The sequence below is a fragment of the Oryctolagus cuniculus genome, chromosome 11 (genome assembly GCF_964237555.1).
Source record: "Oryctolagus cuniculus chromosome 11, mOryCun1.1, whole genome shotgun sequence".
Classification (NCBI taxonomy): Eukaryota; Metazoa; Chordata; class Mammalia; order Lagomorpha; family Leporidae; genus Oryctolagus; species Oryctolagus cuniculus.
In genome coordinates, this window is record NC_091442.1 from 29,897,718 (window position 1) to 29,923,990 (window position 26,273).

Here is a 26,273-nt window from a genome sequence, read left to right on the forward strand (position 1 = left end):
CTCATTTGAATTTTTGGGTCTCAGCTCAAAAGGGGACTGAGTTTAGCAAAAGTGTTATTCACCCTGTTTTGTAGTAAGGTCTTTGGCGACGGCGTGCGTGGGGGCTGGGGGTGGGACTGTGGTGAAGTTCATGGTGTTTGTCGGGGTGAAGAGTCGGTGTCTGGCTTGGGCTCTCTCGATACTTCTTTGCTGTGATTCAGTGTTTGGGGTTTCAGATTAGTGTCATTAAGGGTTAAGGCTCACATGCAGACCAGGAAAGCCTTGGGATAGTCTAATGTCAGTAGGATTTTAGAGTGAAGGCGCACAATCTTTATGAGGAGGGATGTAGGGTTAGGGTTGCGGTCAGGGTGATGTGGATTTCTGCCAGTCTCTACAGAGTTCAGGGTCATTCATTCATGGTTTTTAGGATTCCCAGTAGTCAATGATGGGGTGGGGGGTGGGGGTGGGGATGTCAAGATCAACCATGCATTGGTTTGTTACCATTTAGAATTCATGGTCTTCCAGTTCAGCATCAATGGGGTCCCTGAGTTAGGGCTAAAGTCAAGGTCTATAAACAGAGTAATCGGGGCCAGGACAGGTCATGGGCAAGGTGTCTGCTGCATTGCCTGCTAGGGTTTAAGATTGTTGACTCATGGGGCCGGCACTGCAGCACAGCAGGTTAAAGCCCTGGCTTGAGGCGCCGGCATCCCATATGGGCGCCGGTTCTGGTCCTGGCTGCTCTTCTTCCAATCAAGCTCTCTGCTATGGCCTGGGAAAGCAGTGGAAGATGGCCCAAGTGCTTGGGCCCTGCACCCGCATGGGAGACCAGGAAGAGGCACCTGGCTCCTGGCTTTGGATCGGTGCAGCTCAGGCCGTTGTGGCCATTTAGGGGTGAACCAGTATATGGAAGATCCCTCTCTCTATCTCTGCTTCTCCTTTGCTCTCTGTGTAACTCTGGCTTTCAAATAAATAAAATAAATCTTAAAAAAAATAAGATTGTTGACTCACGAATGTCAAGGCCATTGGAGTTGATGGCACCAATGTCACTGAGACTGGGAGCGTTGACCTCATCAGAGTTAGGCTCCTATGAAACTATTTAAGATCATCTTGGGTTTAGGATCCTTTTGAATCAATTAGGATTGCTTAGAGTGCATTGGAGTCTTGGATCTTTCAGGGTCTGTTGGATGATAGGGGTTTGGAATCATTTAAAATATACTTGAATTTTCAAGGACCCTCTTTGGAGTATAAAGTGAAAGATCTTGTATAGTGTACTGGGATCTTTAGGGTCATGTAAGGTGGCTTGATGAGTTTAGGGCCATGTGGGATAATTTGGGGCTTAAGATTTTGAGATTGTTTAATAAGACACCCCAGGATGTTCAAAGTTGCTTTTAGGGCTCAGAATTGCTCAGGATCAGAGGATAGTTTCAGCATCCTTTGGAATCATTTGGTTAACAGAGCTCCCAGCTTTGCTGTTCAACGCGTGCTCTGCGGACCATCGCAGATGCATCCCCTAGGGGTGTGACACAGGGCAGACCCCAAGCCCCACCCAGAGCGGCTGAATCCGAGTCAGCATTCCTCTGTCAGGGGCCTCTCTGGGCTCCCTCTGTGTTCTGTTCTGGTTTAGGCCATTCGGGGTCACGTCCCTGTGTTGGGGCTTTAGGGTTATTAGACACCTTAGCCACAAGGTTGTTTAAATGGGTTCTTGGAGCCAGCGTTGTGCAGCAGTGGGTTAAGCCGCCACCTGCCGTGCTAGTATCCTGGATCAGAGCACTGGCTGCCCCACTTCTGCTCCACCTCCCTGGTAATGCACCTGGGACAGCAGCAGAAAATGGCCCAAGTGCTTGGGCTCCTGCTGTCCATGCGGGAGACAGGTATGGAGTTTCCGGCTTCTGGCCCAGCCCTGGCCGTTGCGGCCATTTGGGGAGTGAACCAGAAGATGGAAGCTCTCTCCCTCTCTCTGTCACTATGCCTTTCAAATAAATCAAATGTATTTTAAAAATGGGTTCTTGAGAATTGTTAGAATTCTTTCTTCATTCAAAATGATGTGATCCTTCCAGTGTGTGTGTGTGTGTGTGTGTGGGCGGTATTACTACAGGAAGTGACTTAAATAATTTGGTTTGTGGGAACATGGAATTAAAAGAGGAGCTTGTTTGTTTTGGTGCACAAAATTTTGAAATCTATGCATATAAGGGGTTTCCAAAAAGTTCATATAAAGTATTATTATATTTTTTTTTTGACAGGCAGAGTGGACAGTGAGAGAGAGAGAGACAGAGAGAAAGGTCTTCCTTTGCCGTTGGTTCACCCTCCAATGGCCGCCGAGGCCGGCGCGCTGCGGCCAGCGCACTGCACTGATCCGATGGCAGGAGCCAGGAGCCAGGAGCCAGGTACTTCTCCTGGCCTCCCATGCGGGTGCAGGGCCCAAGGACTTGGGCCCATCCTCCACTGCCTTCCCTGGCCACAGCAGAGAGCTGGCCTGGAAGAGGGGCAACCGGGACAGAATCCGGTGCCCTGACCAGGACTAGAACCCGGTGTGTCGGCGCCGCAAGGCGGAAGATTAGCCTAATGAGCCACAGCGCTGGCCTATATTTTCTTTTAAGATTTATTTATATGTATTTGAAAGAGCAACAGAGAGAGAGAAGAGAGAGAGAGAGCGAGAGAGAGTTTCCATCTGCTGATTCACTGCCCTAATGCCTGCAATAGTCAATATTGGGCCATAAAACTTTTAATTTAAAAGCCAATATGGGGCCCACGCCATGGCTCACTTGGTTAATCCTCCACCTGCGGTGCCAGCATCCCATATGAGTGCCGGGTTCTAGTCCCGGTGGCTCCTCTTCCAGTTCAGCTCTCTGCTGTGGCCCAGGAGGGCAGTGGAGGATGGCCCAAGTGCTTGGGCCCCTGCACTTGCATGGGAGACCAGGAAGAGACACCTGCTCCTGGCTTCGGATCGGCTAGCTCCGGCCATAGTGGCCATTTGGGGGTGAACCAAAGGAAGGAAGACCTTTCTCTCTCTCTCTCTCACTGTCTAACTCTACCTGTCAAATTAAAAAAAAAAAAGCCAATGTAATAGACACACAAAGAATATGTAACCCCATCATGCTAAGGTAACTTTTCTCATAATTGTTTTTTATTTATTTGAAAGGCAACGTGATAGGGAGGGAGGGAGGGAGGGAGCGAGCGAGCGAGCGAGCTGTGTTCTATTCCAGTTTAGGCCATTTGAGGTCATCTACTAGCTCATTCTCCAGGTGGCAGTAGGGGTCAGGGCTGGGCCAGGCCAAAGCTAGGAGCCAGGAACTCCATCCACATCTCCCACGTGGGTGGCAGGAACCCAAGCACTTGGGCCATCTTCTGCTGCCTTCCCTGGTGCATTAGTAGGGAGCTGGACCGGAAGTGGAGCAGCCGGGACTTGAACTGGTGCCCATACGGGATGCTGGCCTCGCAAGCATGGCTTCACCAGCTGTGCCACAGTGCTGATCCCTCACAGGACTTTATATTTAGGCTGCAATCACATTAGTCATGCTCTTTTATTCACTTTACATAGTATTTCCATGTTTCTATTTAAACTTTATAATTATACTTTCAAGGGCTAAATAATATGCATGTGTATGCTTTTTAATTTTGGCTATACTAGTATCCCAGAAGGGAGGAAGAAAGCAAAGGAAAAGAAAAACCTACTTGACTTTTTATTAGGATTATTTGAATCTATTGATAAATTTGAGAGAGCAGCTAAATTTATAATCTGTAAAGGAAATCAATTTTTAAATTTCATTTTCTAATATTTTACTAGATACCTAGAAATACACAGAAATATAATTTTAATATATTCTCATTGTTTTACCAACCTGATAAAATTCCTGAAGTATTTAAAATAATTTATCTGTAGATTACTATGACCACTTTAAATTCAACGTTTTCCCCTTGTTTTATTTGAAAAGCAGGCAGACAGAGACAGATACTCCACAAATGCCTGCAACAGCCATGGCTGGGCCGTGCAAACCCAGGAGCCCAGAACTCAGTCCAGGTCTCCCATGTGTGCGGCGGGGACGCACATTTTTGAACCATCGCTGCTGCCTCCCAGGGTATGCATTAGCAGGAAGCTAGATCACAGTGGAGGAGGTGGGACTCGAACCAGGCACTCAGCGATGGGCTGCAGGGATCCCAAGTGGAAACTTAACTGCTGCACCAACACCTGCCCCTGCCGGTTTCTTTTCACGAGTCACAGACCCTGGAGTTTGCTCCCTTTGCTTAGTTAGCTCAAGAACTTTGGGCTAACTTGAGTGGATGTGTATGTGTGCACACGTGTGTGTGTGTGCATGTGTGTGCATGTGTGTGTGTGTGAAGACTTAGTTTATACCAAAAATTTAGTTAGGGAACTTTTACAATTGAAGCTGAGCGATACAGTCTTTCAAACACGCCCCTCCCTTTAGGATGTTTCCTTGGGCATATTTCGGATTCAGGGTTTTTTATAGCCTGGACATTCACTGTTTGCTATGTGTGGGAGTTCTCATCAGCAGTTTCTTGCCAAAATTATACCCCAGACATCTCTGAGACATAATGACTTCCCACTGGCAAGACAGCCCCACGCTGTCGCAATCTTTCTGCCCTGCATTGCAAAATACCCAAACCTGGTGCCGCAACCCCAGATGGCCAGGGACAGCAGACAGGGGCTTAGTGACTTGCACAGGACATGTAATTTAGGAGTTTTTGAGTTATATGAGTTCCTTATATATGTCAGGGTCTTCAAAAAGTTCTTGGCAAAGCATGTGCTGTGAAGAATACTATAGATTTCAAAATGCTTTTAAACCGAATAAACATCAGTTTTTAAAAATTCATTTAAAAGGCAGAGACACAGAGATTTTCTTTCCGCTGGTTCACTTCCCAAATACCCACGACAGCTGAAGCCCAGAGTCAGGGACTCCATCCGTGTCACCCACGTGGGCCACCAGCCCTGCCTCCCAGGGTGAGCGCCAGCAGGAAGCTGGATCGGAAGAGAAGCCAGCGCCGCCACGGGCAGTCATGGAGATGCAGGCGTCCCGCGTCGCAACTGAACCACCGCACCAAACGCCCATCCCAAAGTGAACTTTCCATTTAATTACATTTTCCCATGAACTTTTTGTGTCCTTTCCTATTTTGGACATTAACCTCGTATCAAGTATATGGCTTGCAAATATTTTCTCCCTTCCTGTAGGTTATTTTTTCAGTTTATGGTTTCCTTTGTTGTATAGAAATGTTAAATATATATATATAAATATATATAATATATATATAAATATATATATATAAACAAATGCAGTGCTGTTGATAATTATAGCAGAACAACAGAGACCAACTGGGACTGTCTCAAACAGAGATTTACACCCTCCAAAGGGCCCACAATTTTACAACTATTTAACATATATGACCTACATGTGTATATATTTATAATGTATATATGTATAATTCGTTACTTACATAAAGCTAACTTACATATTTGCATAATTTCTAGACTTAAATCTAAGTCCAGCCTTTTATTCTGTATGGTCTTAAAAATAGCAATGTCAGTGTCACCCAGTGGCAGGCTTCAGTAGTTTGTGTGTATTCAAACACCCCAGCAACATATTCAAATGTATTCAGAACTTCCCAGGCGTGTCCTGCCAGCAAGCCCTGTTCAGTAATAACTTCATCACCTAAAATAGACAATGCCAAATGATTTCATACAATCTGTTTCCACAGAGCAAGCCAAGCTCTGCTGGCTGTCTTCACTCGAACTTCTTGCTGCCTGGGTCGGGGCTCTGGTGACACCCAAACAGGTGTTTACCTTTCGTCTCTGTTACCTACATCCACGTGATGTGTGCAGCAGGCAAGTCCCGCTGCCTGACGTGTTCACTGCCGGCTCACCTACGTCACCAACTTAGTCAATGCAGCCAGTGAAGGGCTAAAACCTGCAGCTGCAGGAAATTGAAACAATACTCAAGAGAGACAGTGACCGGGGCTGCTGTGGCGGTGCGGCGGGGTTAGCCGCCACTTGTGATCCCGGTGCCCCACATCAGAACGCCAATTTTGAATCCTGGTGCTCTGCTTCCAATCCAGCTCCACGATAATGCACCTGGGAAAGCAGCAGATGACAGCCCCAAGACTTGGGACCCTGCTACCCACGTGGGAGACCTGGATGGAGTTCCTGCCTTCCGGCTTCAGCCTGGCCCAGCCCCAGCCATTGTGGTCAGAGTTAGACAGTGAGAGAAAGAGACAGAGAGAAAGGTCTTCCTTCCGTTGGTTCACCCTGCAAAAGGCCGCTTCGGCAGGATCTGCGCCGATCTGAAGCCAGGAGCCAGGTGCTTCTCCTGGTCTCCCATGGGGTGCAGGGCCCAAGACTTGGGTCATCCTCCACTGCACTCCCGGGCCACAGCAGAGAGCTGGCTGGAAGAGGAACAACCGGGACAGAACCAGCGCCCCGACCAGGACTAGAACCTGGGGTGCTGGCGCCGCAGGCGGAGGATTAGCCTAGTGAGCCGCGGCACTAGCCAAATAAATGTTTTTATTTTTTTTATTTTTTTTTTATTTTTATTTATTTTTTTTTTTTGACAGGCAGAGTGGACAGTGAGAGAGAGAGACAGAGAGAGAAAGGTCTTCCTTTGCCGTTGGTTCACCCTCCAATGGCCGCCGCTGCAGCCGGCGCACCGCGCTGATCCTGGCAGGAGTCAGGAGCCAGGTGCTTTTCCTGGTCTCCCATGGGGTGCAGGGCCCAAGCACCTGGGCCATCCTCCACTGCACTCCCTGGCCATAGCAGAGAGCTGGCCTGGAAGAGGGGCAACCGGGACAGAATCCGGCGCCCCAACCGGGACTAGAACCCGGTGTGCCGGCGCCGCAAGGTGGAGGATTAGCCTATTGAGCCACGGCGCCGGCTCAAATAAATGTTTTTAAAACGTGTTGTATCCACCTCTCTCTTTCTCAGCACTCTTTGGGGCGGGGAGGCATCATTCAAAATTTTATCTTGCTTGCTACCTTTTTTGAGAGCTGAATTCTAATGGTCATTATTTATGCTCCACGGGTAGATTTCTTTCCTAAGCAGACAACTGTCAATCACACATGCAAACTTTATGAACCAACCCTGTTACCCTCTGTGCTAGTCAGAGTTCTCCTGAAACAGAACCAGCAGTGTGTGTGTGTGTGGGTGTGTGCACGTGTGGGCTGGGAGAGAATTTCAGGAACTGCCTCACAGGTGGAGTCCAGAGGGGCCCAGGGGCAGAGTTCCTTCTTCCTTTGGGGCCCTGGGTCTCTGCCTAGACGTGGCTCTCACCTGAGAAGTTAACCGCACAGCAACACTGGTGTTCGACCAAACAGCTGTGTACCGTGGCCCGGGCCAGGCTGACACCCCGAGGTAACCATCAGACCCTCCCCACCCCGCAGGTGGCACTTGGGCCCTAGTCTGAAACTTTTCCCCGGGAGCCCTGCGGAGCTGTCTCCAGAGAAGGCAAGCCCACCCGGGTCTCCACAGCCCTGTGGGGCAGCCTGGAGCCCAGGTTCTAGGCGAAGTCGGCCCCAGGGACCTAATGAGCCTCCCTGAGTGCCAGTGCCCACTGCTTCCCCTGGCCTCGCAAAGGGGCTGCTCTCACGTCCCTTAGGAGGAAGGGCAGCTGGGTCTGGGCCCCTGGGCCAAAAAAATCCAGCGCCTCCTGGGTGCACCTTCACCTTCCCGCCCCGCTCCCACATCGCCACCCCCTCTCCCATGCACAGGGGACTCCTCCTTGGAAAGTGCTTTATTTCAACATCTAGAGCAGGGGTGTTCACACACATCAAAACGCTACAGAAATGCACGGCTCCTGACGGAAGCCCCGCCAGACCACGTGAAGACGCCGAGAAACGGCCGTCTCGAAGTTCAGAACCAAACATCCAACAGGGTCGGGTACCATGGCTGGAAGGCAAGTTAGGATTTTTTTTTTTAAAGCACGCTTCCCAGTGCTCAGGGGCTTCTTCAAAGACACTAATGACTGCACCCTGGGAGCGTCAGCCTGGACACGGGTCTGCAAGGCACCCGGATATTTCCAAGGGTAAACCGAGGCCTTTCCTTCACAGCTTGCGGGTCTCTTGTGCTCAGGGAGACACGGCTGGGTGCTTTAACATCCAGACAGGGCCAGTGCGTCCCATTCCGTCCGGCAGGTGGCGTGCCACGGCTGGCTTGGCTTCTACCGCACCATCTCACCACCTCTGCCTCCGGCTACAACTCAACAGCCCTGCTGCCTGCCCAGCCTCCTCTGCCTCCTGGCTCATTGCTGACGTCATGGTTGGGTGGCCAGAGACTCCCAACATGTTTTGTCGTTTCCCTCTTGGAGGTGTGTGTAACTGTGTCACATAGCTTTGAAATACGATGTTGAGAGTTTTTTCTTGTTGTGCTTTTGTTGTTTGAGAGAGCTTCTTCTAGCTTCTATGGCCCTTTCTCCTTCCACCCTCCTGACAACCCTCCAATCTCACAGGAGAGGACTCTGGCCAAGATGGTTTTGCGTGGGGTTCCTCACACTGCAAGTACGAAGATAAAATGTGGGTATCTGGCCGTTCCTAGGAGAGAGTGTTGTGTGCTTTTTTTGGTAGGGAGAGTGGAAAGGTGGAAATGTTTCTCGACCTCAGGTCTCCCCGTTTTTCTTGTGGCTGGGTGGCTGATACCCCGAGACTAGCTGCCTCAACCTCAACTCAGTCGAAATCCAGCGCCCTGGAGGCCAGTGAGCAAACTCCCCACCCACACGCCCACCACTTGTGCTCCACAGCCCCAGCTGCATAAGGTGTGTCTCCCCCCCAGTCCCACTCCTGACCTTTGAAAAGTCAAGTCCTCCCTCGTGTTGCCTCCTCACCAAGTGACCTGGCAAACTGGGCGTTTGGCAACATTTCCGCGTGCCAATTAGAATTTTCAGGAACTGGCGATTGGCCTCCAGTAAGAGTTAGGGGTTAGTAATATGCCAGGTGGAGACACTGCCTTCCAGGCCCCTAGGGAGAATTCTTGGGGCCATCAAAGGCCTTGAACAGTCAAGATAAAAACAATGGGAGAAGTTCTCCAAATGCCAAGCCCAGGAGGGGCATTTCATTCATAAACCTGCTCTTTCCCATTGATAACAAAGAAGTCCCAGTCCTGACCTCTGCCCTTTGTCCCCCAATGTGTGCCTTCTGCAGAAGCTAGCAGGTGTGTGCTTGAGACTAAGCTCCTCTGGGTTTCCATGCCACACGACCCATGGGGCTGGTGGTGCTGTCCCCACAGAGGCGGCGGGCTGGCTAGGAGACCCCTGGCAGAGCACCAGGGAGCAGCAGGTCTGCTTTGGGAAGCCAGCAATGAGCCCATGGCTGTGAGCTTTCTAAGGAGGCCAGCAGGGAGGCCACCGGTACAAGCAGGGGGCACAGGAGGGTCTCCAGGGCAGGAACAGCTGTGTCGCCATTTGGAGGCACTGACTAGTGGCTCTCCTTCCTTGGAGCAGGGGGTGCGGAGGAGATGGGGGCGCCCCTCCCCCAGCAAGGCTGCTGCAGGAGATCCTGCTCTTGCCTGGTTGACCTCCACAAGCCAGCACTTGTCTGTCCCTCCTCCAACCACACCAGTCACCCCGGGGCCCGCTGCCTGGCAGTCTTCCTGATGGGGCTCCCAGAGGACAGTCGGTCCCTTCCTTTCCCCTCCATCAGGGTCAGCTGTGAGGATCCTGGGTGGCTGCTGGAGACGGAGAGAGGAGCTCCGTCCCTGCTCTGAGGAGCTTCCTGGAGCCCCACGCTCAGAGCAGCCCTCATTCTTGGAGTCCAGTTCCACACGGAGGGGGAGGGCAGCTTGGAAGAATCCAGAGGTTGGAAAGCACAAGGCACAGCCCCAGCTCCCGGTGCAGAGCGAGTCAAGGGAAGACGAGGCAGTGGGCTGGGCGGGAAGGCACCTGTCACCTCTCCACGTCCCTTCAGCCCTTAAAAGGGAACCCAGAAGACTGCTGGCCACCATCCCAGGATGAGCCAGCCAGTTGGTGCCATGTGCTCACCAGAGAGCGCTGTTTCAGTAGATCCTGACTTCAACTCCAAGAAGGCAGAGGCTGGCCACGTGGCATGCCGGGAGAAACGCACACGTTCCAGTCCCCTTGAGCTGGGGACAGGGACACGGTGCATTCTTGGCAGGCTTCTGTAGAGAACATCACACACGCCTTCCTTCTTGACGTGAGCCGAGTACCCAGTGTAGAAGGGCTTACTGCATCGACTCCTTGATAATTCATCTTTTTCTTTCCAAGACACCTGCTCCAGGGGTATGGGGCTGTTCCTTTGTTAACTTCCAGGGATCTCACATTCACCCATCCTTCTAGACAGACATCCAGAGAGAATCTCTCCTAACACACACATACCCAGCACAGTGAGCCTGCAGGAGCCCCTCCGCCTTCGAGGCACGGGCCGACACGTGCAGCTGCTCCCTAGCACTGGGTGGGGGGGATCTCTCCTTTAGCGCCAAGTCACTCAGATCAGCGACTCCGCTGAATTCCCTGCCCACCAGCAGCGCCTCTGCCAGCCTCACAGCTGACTGCTGGGAATTCAACTGCACGTGAAATTATCAGGGAGGCACACAGACACATATCCTGTGCACACATGTATGTGCACGCATGCGCGCGTGCACACACACACACACACACACACAGTTTGGGTCTTAGAACAAAAATCAAAAGTCCTTGCCGAGTCAAAGAAAGAGCAGGGATCCAGGGAAGGGGAGTCGTCCGCTGGTTTCTTCCTCCTGCTCCAGGGAGCACACGAGGGTGGTCAGGGGCTGCAAAGGTTTGCGTTTCCCATGGAAGGGAAGTGCCCAGCTTCCTGTGAGCGCTCTCCTGTCCACGGCAGCCCCGGGGGAGTCTGGACCCCCCGCTTCCTGCAGCTCAGATTGTGGCTGGGGTCTCAGCAATCTCGTCCAGCCTCTGCCGGATCATCAGCCGGAGCACAGTGTATCTGTGGACCAGAAACAGCTGCAGCGGAGGGCAGGCAGCCACACAGCCCTCCGCATGACCCGAGGGACCACCCAGGTAACTCCAAGCACCGGCTGAGCCAGGTAACTGCCCCTTCGCTTCTAGCACTGGCCTACTCGTTAGCCACTTTGCTGCTTACGTTCATGAGAAGGAATAAGGAGACCAAATCCAAATGAGATTATTTGGCTACGGTTGGAAAGTCTCGCGAAAGGAGAAGGAAAAGGTGCAAATGATGACAATCGTGGGGGATCCGCTGTTGAGCTTCCTGTGCCCATGCAGTGTGGACAGTACTTTATGGGCACTGTAGCTCTGACCTCTACCTAGGTCGGTCATACGAGATCGTCAACTTCTCTGACCTTTTGGGGGGCTACAAAATGGCAGCATCACGTGTCAAACTTGTGTCAGCATCTGCATTTGGCGGAAGCCACAGAAACAGAGCTCGTGGGTAAGTTTTGCTTCCCCAGGAGCCCCGATCTACATTCAGCCCTGCAGACACTTGAGTGGGCAGTGCACAGGGCTACAGAGCACATACACCCTATGGTTAGGGCTTTGCCCTGCATGGCAAAAGTCATTCTTAAAGTTCAGGACATAGTAAGTGTTCAATAAACACTAGCCTCTATCACACTACTTATTACTGGTAACAGTAAATATAGCATTGGCTTTATTTTTCAGTGGTAAAAAAAAAGTCAACTATTTTACCATATTTATGAAGTCTGTTCTATGACCAACCATTGGCTTTGTTCTCCAGTCATTAAAAATCTTCAGTTTGGGGCCAGCACTGTGGTGTAGCAGGTAAAGCTGCTGCCTGCAGTGCCAGCATCCCATATGGGCGCCGGTAGAAGTCCCAGCCGCTCCACTTCAGATCCAGCTCCCTTCTAATGTGTCTGGGAGAGTAGTGGAAGATGGTCCAAGTGCTTGGACCCCTGCACTTACATGGGAGACCAGGAAGAAGCTCCTGGCTTCAGATCAGCCCAGCTCTGGCTGTTGCAGTCATTTGAGGAGTGAACCAGTGGATGGAAGATCTCTCTCTCTCTCTGTTTCTCTCTCTGCCTCTGCCTCTCTGTAACTTTGCCTTTCGAATAAATAAATAAATAAATATTTCCAAAAATTCAGTTGATTTTCATGATATTTGTGAAATACAGTCTATTCTATAACTAACTGTGGCAGACACTATAAGATCCTCTCCTGAAAGGAACGTTCTTGGTTTTTAAACCCAAATGAGAGTTCCAGAAGAGAAACGTTAAGAAGGGAGGAAGGGAGGTGAAAGGGATTCTGGGAGGAGCTGGCTCTGCACTTCTGCCACTAATGCACCTCCTTCTCAAAGCCTCCAGAACGCCTGGTCTCCACGAGCAGGCCTTGCTCACGGCTTCAGGCATGGGCGGAAGCGCACGCTGCAGGAACTGCACTGTCCCTGGGTTTCCCCAGACTCTGCCCACATCCCTCAGCTGCTGGGAGCCTCATCATACACTCGGAAAACCAGCTTGAAGTCAGCTCACCTTTTTTTATTTTTTAAATTTATTTGAGAGAGAGAGAGAGAGAACTCCCATCTGCTGGTTCACTCCCCAGATGCCTTCAATGGCCAGGGCTGGGCCAGGATGAAGCCAGGAGCAGGGAACTCCATCCAGCTCTCCCATGTGGTGGCAGGGACCCAATTACTTGGGTAATTCACCTGCTGCCTTCCAGGTGGGGAGCTAGAGCCAGAATTGCACCCAGGGACTCGGATGGGCCATCTGGGCACCCTAACCGGCAACTTAACTGCCGGACCCAATGCCTGCCCCTTCCCCACTTCCGAATCTAGACCCCCCAGGAATTCTAGACTGACACTTTTCTCCCCCCAGAGACTTTCCCTAGAAGGAGGGACAAAGGCCAAGGTGATATCCCACAGCCAGACGAAAGCCCGACACAAGAAGCAGAGAGACCAATGGGTATGTGGTTTCTTGGCCCCACGGGAGGTGCAGGCTGGCCCCTGGGCAGCCCCCTGAGATGCAGGAGAAGCCGGGCCAGCGCCAGCAGGCCGCACTCACCTGCGCATCAGCTTCTTTACCTCCCGGTCCTCTTCTTCTTGGAGCTTCTGAATGAAGCTTTTAAGCACTGGCATCTCAAACTTGATGTACTGGGCCACCTGTGGAGGAAGCAGTTAGCCGGGCACTCTCTCCCAGCAGCCTTGCAAGCCCCCTAGCCATCCTGCTCATGCAAGGCCTGTGAAATCCGCATTTCTGCTGAACGCAGGATCTCCTACAGGGCGGGAGTGGAGCTGCCTTCCTCTCGGGGCTGGCACCAAGTCCGCGGGATGCCCGCGCCTCATTTACGCAGCTCCATCTCATAACCTCTCATTTTGCATCTCAGCTAGCCAGTCCTCGGAAAAGCACTTTCTCTTGATACGGTGATGCAGAGAGAACACCGAACCCGGGACGTTACAGAAATATCTCTGTACTTCCCGAAGGGAATCACACCGCTCAGAATGGCCACTTGTGTCTTAGCTCTCAAAAGAGGCACCCCAGACGTGGACTTGCTTCTGAGAGGCTGTGGGGTGCCTGCAGAGGAGTGGAACCATCTCCTCCCCCCAACCAGAATCTCCCTCCAGTCCCAATTTTATCAACGCTTCCCCAGAGGTGAGTACATGGCTCCACCCCATCAACGCTGGGCGTGGCTATGTGACTGGGTTTGGCCAATCGAAGGGTGCAGACTTAAGGTTTGCCAATGCTGGGCTCGGGGGTTTAGCAGGGTCTGGCCTGGTTTCTTGTGCTGTAGCCATCCACACTAGGAGCACTGCTGAGCAGCCACTGGCCCCTGAGCCTGCTCTCCGAACAGGACACCCAGGGCACACCTGAAGCCAGCCCACCTCCACCAGCAGAGCCACTGTCCCCAGCCTGCAGAATCGATAAGCAAAAACAGTGACTATTGGCTGTGTAAGGTGCTACCCTTGTGTGTGTGTGTGTGTGTGTGTTGTTACCAAAGCTAATGCTTAAGGTAACATCCCTGCTACCTTATTGATGTTGCAAAGAGACTGTCTGCAGAAACTTCTGAACCTTCTAACAATATCCGGGAAAGGCGTGAGAAATGGAGCCCCTCTCTCTCTCTCTAGCAATCTCTACGTGAGCACTACTCCAACAGCTCCCACAGGGCGTGCCCTCAACTGCCTTCAGGAATGGCAGAAAAAGGGGCCTGGTCCTTGGCCAAAAAGTCCTGCTGAGCCACCTCCCCCACCCCCACCCCCACCTCCCCCACCCCCACCCCCACCCCCACACCCCCACCCCCACCCTCCCCCACCCCCACCCTCAACTGCAGGACCCAGCAGAGTCGCCACCCTTCCAGGGACTGACCCCGCCCCCCAAGCCCCAGGGGACTCACGTCGTAGGTGACTTCCTCCACCTGGTCCTTCTCCATCAGAAACACCTTGGCAACCTGCTCACAGGGGCCCTGGAGGATCCGGGCGATCAGAGGGTAGTCGGTGGCCTTGAGTTTCTGTTTCTCTGTAACACAGAACCAGCAGCAGCGTGAGTGGGCTCAAGGCAGGGCCCAGCCAGACTGCACGCTGTAAGGCATGCGGCCATGTAATCAGGAGACCGGTTCGTAAATGCACTGTTAAACAAGTGTAGTAACAGCAGCCCCTCCCGCTCCCCTCCCCACAGCTGGACCACCATGCCTCTACCGCTTTGGAAGACGCCCCTTTGCAGGAGCTAGCTCGAGCAGTCTCTAGCGCAAAGTCAGCTCTTTTTTCGACTGGCAGCTGGGTGTCTGAGTTTGCTTACGGCCCATCTGGGCCACTCCCCAGCGGCCTCAGCCCACCAGCCCACCAGCTTTGGAAGCAGAAAACAGTGTCGAGTTTCCAAGACCCAAGCAACAAGCGAAGGAGGCAGAGGAACTTGGTGTTTTGAGTTAATTAAAAGTTTCGAAGGCCACTGTGCTCTTCAGACTCACCGCCGCTGGTATGGACCACGTACAAAGCAAACTCCTCTGCGGAATTCTCAATCTGACCAGGAGCAAAAGAAGCTGGTTGAAAGCACAGATTTACGCATTGCAACTTGGAGCCCATCCCTCCATAACATTGCAAAGCTGAATCAATTCTAGATTTGTTTATTTACGGCTCTCAGAAGTGGTGACACGGGGCCCGAGCTGTGGTACAGTGGGCTAAGCTGCTGCCTGTGATGCTGGCATCCCATACTGGAACACCAGTTCGAGCCCCAGCTGCTCTACTTTTTTTTTTTTTTAATTTATTTGACAGATAGAGTTAAACAGTGAAAGCGAGAGACAGAGAGAAAGGTCTTGCTTCCATTGGTTCACCCCTCAAATGGCTACTACAGCTGGAATTGCGCTGATCCAAAGCCAAGAGCCAGGTGCTTCCTCTTGGTCTCACATGAGGGTACAGGGGCCCAAGCACTTGGGCCATCCTCCACTGCCTTCCCAGGCCACAGTAGAGAGCTGGACTGGAAGAGGAGCAACCGGGACTAGAACCTGGCGCCCATATGGGATGCCAGTGCCACAGGCGGAGGATTAACCAAGTGAGCCATGGCACTAGCCCCTGCTCTACTTCTGATCCAGCTCCCCACGTATGCACCTGAGAAGGCAGCAGAAGATGGCCCAGGTACGTGGGAGGCCCAGATGGAGTTCCAGATCCCTGGCTTCAGCCTGGCCCAGTCCCATTTAAGAAGTGCACCTGTAGATGGAAGATTCTCTCTCTCTCTCTCTCATCCTCTTTTCAAATAAACATAAATCTTTAACAAAAAAGAGTGATGCGATGGGACAGGAGGATTACTTCATCAATAGTAGACAGGGGCTGGCTGACAGTGGGTTAGACCACTGCCTGCAACCCCAGCATCCCTGGGTGAGATGGTTCAAGTCCTAGCTGCTCCCTGCTAATGCACCTTGGAAAGCAGTAGAAGATGGTCCAAGTACTTGGACCACTGCATCCACATAGAGACACAGATGAAGCTCCTGGCTTCTGACTTTGGCCTTGCTCCAGCTGTTGCAGCCATTTGGGGAATGAACCAGTGGCTGGAAGATCTCTCTCTCTCTCTCTCTCTCTCTCTGCCTCTCCTTCTCTCTCTGTATAAATCTGAATTTCAAATAAATAAATCTTAAAAAAAAAAGAATCGCAGGGGGATTATGAAAAACACAGAGCAACAGGACCTTAAAGAGGTACACCCACTGCCATTTGCACGTCTGTTTAACAGAGGAGTTTCCCTAACTCTGTTCCCGAGCCTCAGGCGAGGCTGATGCTGTGGGTCTGACCTTGAGTATGGGGGTGTCTAAAGAAGCCAAACTGCCTGGCACACCCCTGTGGGGAGCAACTGGGAGCAACTTGGACTAGACTAAGTTACTCGAATTAAGACTTATTCTATGCATCTACTCTCCCACAATATGGCGCTGAGAAGGGAGTAACAACTTCTACGCAGCTGCCTCTCGCCAGCTTGAGTGATGACCTGCAGGAGCTGATCCTGCTCCTGATTGGAGGAGAGCAGCGTACTCGGCGTGTGGGTAGCAGAGTTGGGATTGGTGGAAGAGGACTATAAAGGAGGAGAGAGACAACATGCACCAGGAACATCTATCTGAAGGAACACCTGAGCAGCCCCCGAGAGAGCCGGCCGGCGGTGTGCCGCTCCCCCGTGGAAGTGGGGAAAGTGGCAGGGGGAACCGCCCTTCCACGGAGGTGGAAGGGTCGGTAGCCAACCCGGGAAGAACCAGCAGCAAACACGGGGAGGGCCGAGCAGACAAAAGAACAGCGCAGGGTCCTGTGTCGTTCCTCCACGAAGATGGGGAGCGACACACCCCCCCCAAAAAAACCTACATGGTCTCCCCCTAGTGGCCCCCAAGACGCATGTGGGGCCCTGCCCCTGCTGCATCCCCAGGGAACTTGCCTTAAATTTGTTGAGCAGCAGCTTCAGCACCTGTGGCGTGGTCATGGTGCTGTTGATGCGGACGTTGGTGACGGAGCCGTAGGCAGGCGTGAACACGGACGTCTGCAGAGAGAGGGGTCCAGCTCAGGGCGGGAGTGAGGACAAACACAGCGCCCACTGTGCCACAGGTGGGCACAGTGACTGGGGTCCTCCAAACCGGCTCCCTGAGAGGCCCGTGGGGAGCCTAGCATCAGGACGTGGCAGAAGCAACGCTGGCCCAGGTGTGCTCTCTTCAGTTCACCTCCCCCAGGAAGCTCAGGGTGCTGGGTTTGTCAGGTGCCGTGGTCGGAGGTGGGCATGGACTCAGAAAACCAAGGCCCTTCATCCAAGCCAAACAAGCACAAATTCCCCGCCCCTGGGGTTCGCCACCAGGGGGTCACTGAGCCCTGTCCCACCGCGCACGTGCTTTGGGGGCAGCAGGAGGAAAGGAGGGGTGAGCCAGCTTGGGATGGCCTGGGTGGGATGCTGACACCCCCAAATCTGAGAACTGCTGCCCTGCTTTGAGGTCAGCCCTTAACCAAGGGGAAAGCTAGATGTGCCACAGAAGACGGAGACTCACCCAGGGTGCAAGGTCAGGAGCTCTGCTCAGTGACCTTCCAGGGTACAGCAGGGTCCAGCCCCACTGAACCCACGCCCACCTGGGGGACCCCCTGACAAAGCTCCCAGCCAAACGCATAGCCACAACCCCAAGACTGAGCCACAAACACGTGGCTGCCTGTGAGTCCCGCAGGGGACTTTGGCTGCAGCTGCCCAAGGAAGGGTCCAATAACCCCCCCCCCCCCCGGGGGCTGTCCCTTCCGCATCCCCACCCCTCGCCACGCTACCTTGTGGTTGTAGAAATGCCCATTGATGGAGAAGCGGTGGCGTCTGATTCGGCGCTGGTCGCTGGGCGTCCTCACGTTGCCACGGCGACGCACTCCGACGTCACTGCGCGTGCGCATCAGCTGAGGGGTGTCTTCCTGCAGGGGCTTCAGGCCCCTGGAGTCTGAGAAGGAAGAGGGAAATGAGCGGGCGCTGCTTGCCCACGATTGCCACTGCTACCACACCCACTGCCTCCCGGAAAACCTACTTTAAAAACAGTATTTTGAGCTGGGGCAGAAACATTTACTGGGAAGTAATAGAGTGAAAAGGCTCAGCACACAGACTTCGGAGCCAGACTCCTCGGGTTCCAATCCCAGCTCCACCACTGCCCAGTGTCTCCAGCCTCTCAGTGCCTAAGTTCTCTCATCTATACAATGGCGCTAATAACAAGCACCCACAGGACTGTCGGGAGGGTCTCAATGAGTGATCACACGAATAGCACTTAGCACAGCGCCTGGGAGGGGAGAAGCATGGTCGAAGGCTGTTGCACCTGCTGCAACGTGGCTGAGCCTTGAGGACGTTACACTACGTGAAATAAGCCAGTCGCAAGAAGACAAACCCTACACAACGCCGCCTATGCACAGCCCTTAGGGAAGTCAAAATCCCACCCAGAAAGTAGCATGGCGGTGCCAAGGGCTGGGGGCCACGGGGCATTATCCTTTAATGGGGGCAGCATTTCCGCTTTACAGAGTTCTGGAGATGGATAGTGGTGATGGCTGCACAACACGATGAGTGTGTCTAATCCCACTGAACTGCCTGCTTCAGAGCGGTTTGGACTGGAAATGTTCTGTCTACTTTACCACAAGAAAAGTGCTGGGGCGAGGTGGGGCTGGCATTGGGGTGCAGTGAGTTAAGACACTGCCTGCGACACAGGCGCCCCAAATGAGTGTCAGTTCAAGTCTCAACTGCTCCACTTCCAATCTAGCTCCCTGCTAATGCACCTGGGAAAGCAGCAAAAGTTGGCCCAAGTGCTTGGGCCTCTGACACCCATGTGGGAGACCAAGATGGAGTTCTTCACTCCTAGCTCCTGGCTTCAGCCTGGCCCAGCCCTGGCTGCTGTAGCCATCTGGGGAGGGAACCAGTGGATGGAAGATCTCTCTCTGTCTCTTTCCTTCTCTCTCTGTATCTCTGTCTTTCAAATAAATAAATAAATCTTTTAAAAAAAAATGTGCACCCTGGGAGGCTGCAATGATGGCTCAAGTAGTTGAGTCCCTGCCAACCACATGGGAGACTAGAACTGAATTCCTGGCTCCTGGTTTCGGCCTCACCCAGCCCCAGCTGTTGCAGGCATTTGGCGAATGAACTAGAGGATGGGAGATGTGTGTGTGTGTGTGTGTGTGTGTGTGTGTCTTGTCTGTCTCCAATAAATGTTTTTTAATAAAAAGAATAGTATTTTCTCAAAAAGAAAAAGTACGCCACTTGTATAAAAAGGGGGAGAGAGCAGCTACAGCCAACCGCAGGGGTGTGTCAGGGCACTGGTATTTGTGCCAAGTATTTGCAGGGAATACTTCAGGAGATTTGGTCAGGTTGCTCCTGGGGAGAGAAACTCAATATTGGGAGGATGAAGTGAGAACTTTTCCATTCTTTCCTCTTAACACTTTGTGAATCCTGGGCCAAGCGAATTGTATATATTCAGAGAGAAGCCGCAGCTCCCAGCCCCCGGCACAGCGGTCTCCCTGCAGCTGGTCCCTCCCGGAGGCGACGCCCACCGTGCCCGTACCTGTGGGGCTCAGCGCCTGCTCGCTCTCGGCTGGGGCGTCCACCTCTGAGATCTGAATGTTGGGCATGGTGAGGGGCTTCAGGATGGTGCTGGGGGCAGAGACAAAGCAAAGGGGCACCGTTTTAGCCCTACAGGGAGCCCTTCCCCTCCCTTCGCCCCACCCCTGCCAGGGCGTGCTTTGCTTGTGTCACTAGATGCTGGCCCAGCTCCCAGGCTGCGCACTGGGTAGGGAGGGCGGGCTCCTGGGGAGCGAAATTCTCTCCCAGCATCTGGAGCAACACAGGCACCCAATTCATCAGCCCAGAACAGAGAAGGCGAGGACAAAACCCATGTGTCGCCTGCGCTCGGTTTCTAAGCACATACAGGCTCTACGGCTTGTTTGGAAAACCCAAATAATGGCTATCTGTTCCTCAGGACAGGATTCTAGTTCAGGATCGTTTATGTTGGAGGAGGAGCTCATGCAGGGCTGCTGGGGTCTACAGGGAGTGGCGAGGTACAGACCAGGCACCAGCAGGCCCAGGGCGGTGTGCAGTGTTCCCGGCATTGCAAGGACTCGGTCCTCAGCAAGGACCACAAGGCAGAGAGCAGACCTGTGCGCACAAGCAACTCCTTGAAGCCACAAAGGACCACAGGAGCAGCTCAGAGACACACCCCCCAAATCAACAGAGGATCTGGCGCCCGAAAAATCATGCCTGATCAATGAAGACCACCCCGTGGGGAAAGGAGGCGGGGCTCCCTGGGACACGGCTGCTATAAGCCTCATGCTCCAGGGAGGATCATTTCAGGGAGGAAAATTAAAATGGAAAATCTGAAAGAACTTCCTACCGTAGTACAAGTTCACAGCAAATGGCATCACAAGATGGGGCTATTTTGGTGCAAAAATGTTTTTGACATCCATGGGTCATTTGTTCATCACACACATCTTCCATCAACTTTTTAAAGGCTCTTTCTGGAGCTGGTGCTGTGGCATAACAGGTTAGATCTCTGCTTGTGGCACCGGCATCCCATATGGGCACCGGTTCACGTTCCAGCTGCTCCTGTTCTGATCCAGCTCCCCTGCTTCTGGCATGGGAAAGCAGTAGAAGATGGCCCAAGTGCTTGAGCCCCTGCACCCACATGGGAGACCTGGGAGAAACTCCTGGCTCCTGGCTTTGGATTGGCCCAGCTTTGGCCACTGAGGCCATCTGGGGAGTGAACCAGCGATAGAAGACCCCTCTCTCTCTCTCACTCTTTCTGTAACTCTATCTTTCAAATAAACAAATAAAATATTTAAAAAAAAATACTCCTTCCATAACCACGGACTTCCGAGCCCCAGAATAGATGTGGTCAGGGCCTCTTGTGAGTGACAAACACTTTGTACTGTAGTGGCCACTCCCACAACCTGGTCCAAAGCCCTCTCTCTTGCTGCAGCAGAAACTGGTCCAGGCACCTGCTGTATCATAGCCAGCGCCTGGGACCACATTATGTGCCTTCCCTGCAAATTCGCTCAAGGCATTTATGGGTTCCAAGGTAGGGATGCTACAGAGAAAAGAGAGGAAAATGAGCGTGCAGAGGGAAGCCCCCGCGGCAGGCCCAGCCGAAGGCCACGGGGTCAAGCAGAGAGTCAAAAACCATCTCCTGGAGGGAACGGAATGTAACGGATTCTGGGGGTCGGGGTCAGGGTGTGGAAATCAAATACAGCAGCGAAAGTGCTGAAAGCAAAGCCAAGTTAGACGAAACCGAAGAACCGTGACGGGGCGTCTCGGTGCCACAGCGCCTCCTCCATAAACTCCTCTGAAAGGAAGCAGCTTGGCCCCAGGGTGTGGTCTCCCTGTAGGTTTCTCTCGATTGTAGAAAAAGAGAGGGATTTGGCCGTGGAGTTCAACAAAATGTTCCACGCGGCCAACAGAGAGGGCTTGGTTTTCACTGCAGTCAGAACAAACACCACTGTGGTTTTGGCTGAGGGGCCGGCACGCTCCACCCAGGCTCCGGCCCGAAGGCAGCCAACATCAGCAAGTTCCCGGAGAAAGCAGGGCCAGGCACTGGGTCCCAGGGTCTCGCCAGGGGCCACTCTTCAGCTGGCTACAGAGGGCAGGGGTGGCTGGGGAAGACTGGGCCTTCACAGACCTTCCCATAGGGACCTGGCCAAGGGGACCCCTCCCTCCATGCTCCTGACCACCCCACCAGGCCTCAGCTCCAGTGTGGCCTGAGAGAGCAGAGCCCTGGCTGCGCTCACGTGGCTGGCTCTAGACAGGGTCTGACCATGCCTCTTGTCCACACAAGGGTCAAGCCCTCCGTGTCCCCAGGGCGGGGCCACTCTAGGAGGGGTGGTCCCAGTGGGGAGGCCGACACCTGCCTAGCTTGTCATTGGCAACACCCCCGAAGAGATGCAGAATTCTCCCTGACTCAGTGCCTCCCCTGCTCAACCTGACCTCACTTAGCCACTGTGGTGACAGCACGGAGGCGCAGTCACGCCAACAAATGCCTAAGCCCAAAGCAGGGGGCAGTGGGGGTGCTGGGAACCGAGGCCAGGATCCGGGCGGCGGGAAGGAACTGGCATTTACCTGCTGGGGGACACGGAGAATGGCCCCCCGCACCTCCCAGCCCTGCCCGGCCCCACTCACCCCTGAGCGCCCAAGTTGCAGCCGGAGTGCCAGGAGGAAGAGGACGGAGGGGGCCGCAGGCGCTCATTGTCATCCTGCATCTGCAGCCGGATGGGCCGGCGCAGCCCCCACGAGATGTTCAGCAGCCCCTCCACGATGAACTCATCTTCTTCCTGCCCACAGAGCAAGTGACCCATCGGCCTGGTGAGCCCCGACCCGCGTGGAGGGCACAGATGACGGCACGCTTAGTGCGCCCCAAATGGGTGCACCCCGACTGCACTCACAGGCCATGAACTGCACTCACACGCTCCTGGAACCTGCTGCGAGCCTCGGCCCCTGACCTCACTGGTCAGCGCATGGGCCGGTGCCAGGTTCACATCCGCCCGTGCAAACAGCAGACACATCTTCTGTGGGTTCCACATTAACGACTTCAAAGGAGTCAGAACTCGTCTTTCAAAGTGAGACCTCCCTTGCCACAGAAGCAAGCAGTGAATTCTTTTTTTCAAATACTTGTAACTATAGCATCATTAAATGTCTTTGAAATGATTTTAAATTTTTAACTGACACATAATTGTATGCATTTATAGGGTAAGGAAGTGAATTCTTGAACTGGCTACTTTCTCGCTCCCTACTCTAGAAAACCATGTCTTTAGCTATAACAAGTACCTAGCAATCGGACCTGCTGGGTGAAGGAGGCTTAAGGCAGTATTTCCCCAAGTTTATTCTGCAGAACACTGGCTCCTCTGCTATGCGCACTGTTTCCTTAAAAGGGTGTCAAGCGACGGTGAGCTCAGAGAGGCGGCATTCATCAGATCTCATAAGCACAGGACGCCTAGTGCTTACAATAAGCTCACGAGCCACATGACAGCGCTCCAGGAGGTGGAAAAAAAAAAACCTGTAGGAATTCTAAATCCATACTCCAAAGGCGATGACTAATAAGGGGTTCACGTGGGCAGTTACATGCTCTATCCCAAAGAAGTGGGTTTCGTTCATGAGCACGCACCCTTTACTCATGAAACTCTGAGGATCTGTCCTATAGGACCTACCCCAGGAAAGCTGTCTAAGAAGCAAAATCTTGCTCATGGCCCAACCACCAAGGTATAGAAGACTCGGGGGCTGGTGTCGAGGTACAGCTGGTTAAGCAGTTATCTGTAATGCTGGTATCCCATAGGAGTGTGGGTTTGAGTCCTGGCTGCTCCACTCTGATTCAGCTCCCTGCTAATGCACCTGGGAAGGCAGCAGAAGATGGTCCAAGTCCTTGCGCTCCTGCCATCCAGGTAGGAGACCCAGATGGAGTTCCTGTTTCCTGGCTTAGGACTTGCCCAGCCCTGGCTGTTGTGGCCATTTGGGGAGTGAACTATAGATGGGAGACCTCTCTTTCTCTCTGTCTCTCTCCGTCTCTCTCCCTCTCTCTCCTTCTCTTTCTCTGTCTCCCTCCCTGTCTGTAACTCTGCCTTTCAAATAAATAAAAAATTAACCTTTAAACAAACAAACAGCAACAATTAGAGGACAGAGCCTAACAGGGTCAGGCCTCCTCTCCCAACCTTGGACAAACCTATGGGAACCCATGCTTTGTGGCAGGGTCCAGGAGTGTCAGACCCGGGCCACGGGCACATCTTTAGGACAAGCCCCGTGGGTGAACGTGACACCTGCTCAATAAACAAGCCGCCTGGGCTCCAGGACAAGCCTTGTGGGGAAGGAGAGGACATACGAGGGCAGGAGGGGAGCAGAACAATTCAGAACACTGAGGATCCTGGCAAGATGGGTTTTATGTAAGCAGAGAGTGAAATACAGCCTTCTGGCTGGTCCTACCGCAGGACTGGAGGGCAGAGTCTAACCCAAAATAGGACTTGGCCTACCTGGAGTGGCTTGGGGCATACAGAAAAGACTACTGCACCCCACACACTGTCCTTACCCAGCCTGTCTCGGGAGCTGAAATTCCACCATCTGCTATCCCTTCGTGTGGATTAAATCACCACAGCTTGATAACCCAGAAGGCTGTCTTGAAGGGTACTACACATACCTTCTTATCAGTCAAGAACGCTTGAGTATAAGTTACCCTACCAGGTGGCTTCATAACTCACATCTATCTGATAGCAGGCTTTACAGAAATGGATACGGGATGGGTAAGCTTAGCTTGGGGCCGGGGATGGGGAGAGTCATGTGGGTACCAGAGGGCATTCCAAGAAGGCAGCCCGCAGACAGCCACAGGCGGGGGGATGGCCCAGTGTCACCACCAAGACTTCTACGGCTCCCTCAGGTCCCTGCACAGAGGTGTGCAGGGGGCACCAGGTGAGGTCCCCGAAGCCCTCCCTCGGGAGCCACACTGCCCAGCTGCACTTCCAGAGGGAGTCTCTGAACACTAACACTCCTCCTTTTCAGGACGAAACCATGCCTGGGGCCTCCTTCCCAAGAACCCCTGGGGCCTTGGCTAACACCAGAAATGAGGAAGGGGCCGGTCTCTATGGCAGGAGGGAGCTCAGGGTCCCTCAGAGCCAGGAGACACAGAGACAGACAGGGCGTCCCCAGCACAGCCTCCCAGCCTTCCCTTGGGGGCGCCGTACCTCTCGGTGCCGGAGCTGCAGGTTCTGGCCCTGGTAGTACAAGTTGTAGGTCTTGAGGTGCAGGAGAAGTTCATTCCTTAGTGGGGGAAATACAACAGGTGTAACCAGCCCACGTGACACCAGTTAGAACGAAGTCTTTCCTTTCTCACCTCTGTCCAGGCCTCTGTCGCCCCACTTTGAGTGTCTGTCTACATGTGTGTACACCCCCTCCCAAATACCCACAGTATTCCATCGCCACCACCCCCCATCACCGCCTGCCCCCAGGACCAAGGTCAAGTGTAAACGCCACCCGGGAAACAGACTGAACGGAAGTAGCATCCCCAGCAATACCTCCCCCAGGCGGGGGGACAGGCCGTGGCACCTCTCCCAGGCCTCTGTGCCGTCAAGGGCACTGTAAGCGAGGGGTGGACGACCCCCATAGGCCTTCGCAGGACTCAGAAACTCCTGGGCTTTTCAGAAGAGTGAAAGCAAGAGATCTGAACCGCACTGACGGGGCTCCAGAGACGTGACCTTCTCCTGTGCTTAGCAGCCCACCAGCTGCCATCAGCAGGGCAATGGGTGAGTAAAGGGAGCCGTGGTCAGTGACATGGCGCAAATGAGAATGAACTACGGAGACACAGGGTGGAGGAAGCTCACGGGCCATTCTATGGTTTCAGTTATGTAAAGACCTAAAATGCAGAGTTAGGATTTGGGATAGGGCCTTCCATGGGGAGCTGTGACAAGCAGCGGGGGTGAGGGGCTTCTGGGCCTGGGCAATGTTCTTTTTCAGTTTATAAAAATTTAAATGAGGGGCCGGCTTTGTGGCATAGTGGGTAAAGCCGATAGCTGAGACACCAGCATCTCACATGGGTGCTAGTTGGTGTCCTGGCTGCTCCACTTCCAATCCAGCTTCCTGCTAAGGGCCTGGGAAAGCAGCAGCAGATGGCCTAAGTGCTTGGGCCTCTGCACCCGCATAGGAGACCTGGATGAAGCTCCTGGCTCTGGCCTGGCCCAGCCCTGGCCATTGCAGCCATTTGGGGAGTGAACCAACAGATCTCTCTCTTTCCTCCTCTCTCTGTGTAACTCTACCTTTCAAATACATAAATAAATCTTGAAAAAAAAAAGAATGAAAAATAAAAATTTTAAAAATTAAAAAAAAAAAAAAACACCTTGGAAACGCCACATCTCAAGTCTGGTATCAGGCCTTGCGCGCTACCAGGTACCGGTTTCAGATGGCCGTGCTGGGTGGGAGCCCAGCTGGACCGGATGTGGCCAGAGAGGATCCCGCACGCCGTTTCTGATGGGGGAAATCCCTTGCAGGACTGAGAACACGTGAAGCGAGTGGTTTCTGCACTGCAGGCCTGGGGTTTGTCCCTAGGGGTACATGCACTGGAGGCCCAGGGTGCAGTGTGGTGGGGAGGAGGATGGGGGCCTCTGGCCCCAGGAGCCCAGTCCCCTGCTGGGATTAGGGTGGCCCTGGGGCCCTCATTTGGTCCTTGTGCAGGTGAGTTGTTAGGAAAGGCTGACCTGGGCCCTGAGTCACGTGCTGGCTTCCCGTGTGGTGACATGATCGCTCCCTCTTACACGTGTCCCTGCCATGCGGATACCGCCCGCCATCAGGGCCCCAGCAGAACCACGCTCACGTCAGCACCACGCAACCTTGAACTTCCACAACAGTGAGCTAACGCGCCCTTTGCGTCAGGGATGTTCCCAGCCCCGGGTGTTCTGCTCCAGCAACAGAACACAGACTGACACAGGGC

The 26,273-nt window shown here is 53.3% G+C and overlaps 1 protein-coding gene across 8 annotated transcripts in view; it reads right to left on the bottom strand.

Moving 5' to 3' along the window:
* Positions 1-7,697: 7,697 nt before the first annotated feature.
* The window catches only part of RASSF2 (Ras association domain family member 2), a 37,041-nt gene continuing 18,465 nt past the window's right edge, over positions 7,698-26,273 (bottom strand). For 7 of the 8 annotated variants that reach the window (XM_051845283.2, XM_051845285.2, XM_051845284.2 and 4 more), the window contains 9 exons: positions 24,535-24,610; positions 21,992-22,143; positions 19,389-19,477; positions 17,632-17,792; positions 16,769-16,870; positions 14,832-14,883; positions 14,262-14,383; positions 12,935-13,032; positions 7,698-10,893 (listed from right to left, as the gene is read on the bottom strand). In XM_051845283.2, the coding sequence (XP_051701243.1) occupies positions 10,824-10,893; positions 12,935-13,032; positions 14,262-14,383; positions 14,832-14,883; positions 16,769-16,870; positions 17,632-17,792; positions 19,389-19,477; positions 21,992-22,143; positions 24,535-24,610 (922 nt within the window). In that variant the 3' untranslated portion in view covers positions 7,698-10,823. The remainder of the gene's footprint in view (positions 10,894-12,934; positions 13,033-14,261; positions 14,384-14,831; positions 14,884-16,768; positions 16,871-17,631; positions 17,793-19,388; positions 19,478-21,991; positions 22,144-24,534; positions 24,611-26,273) is intronic. The other variant, XR_007919383.2, reaches the window with a different exon arrangement.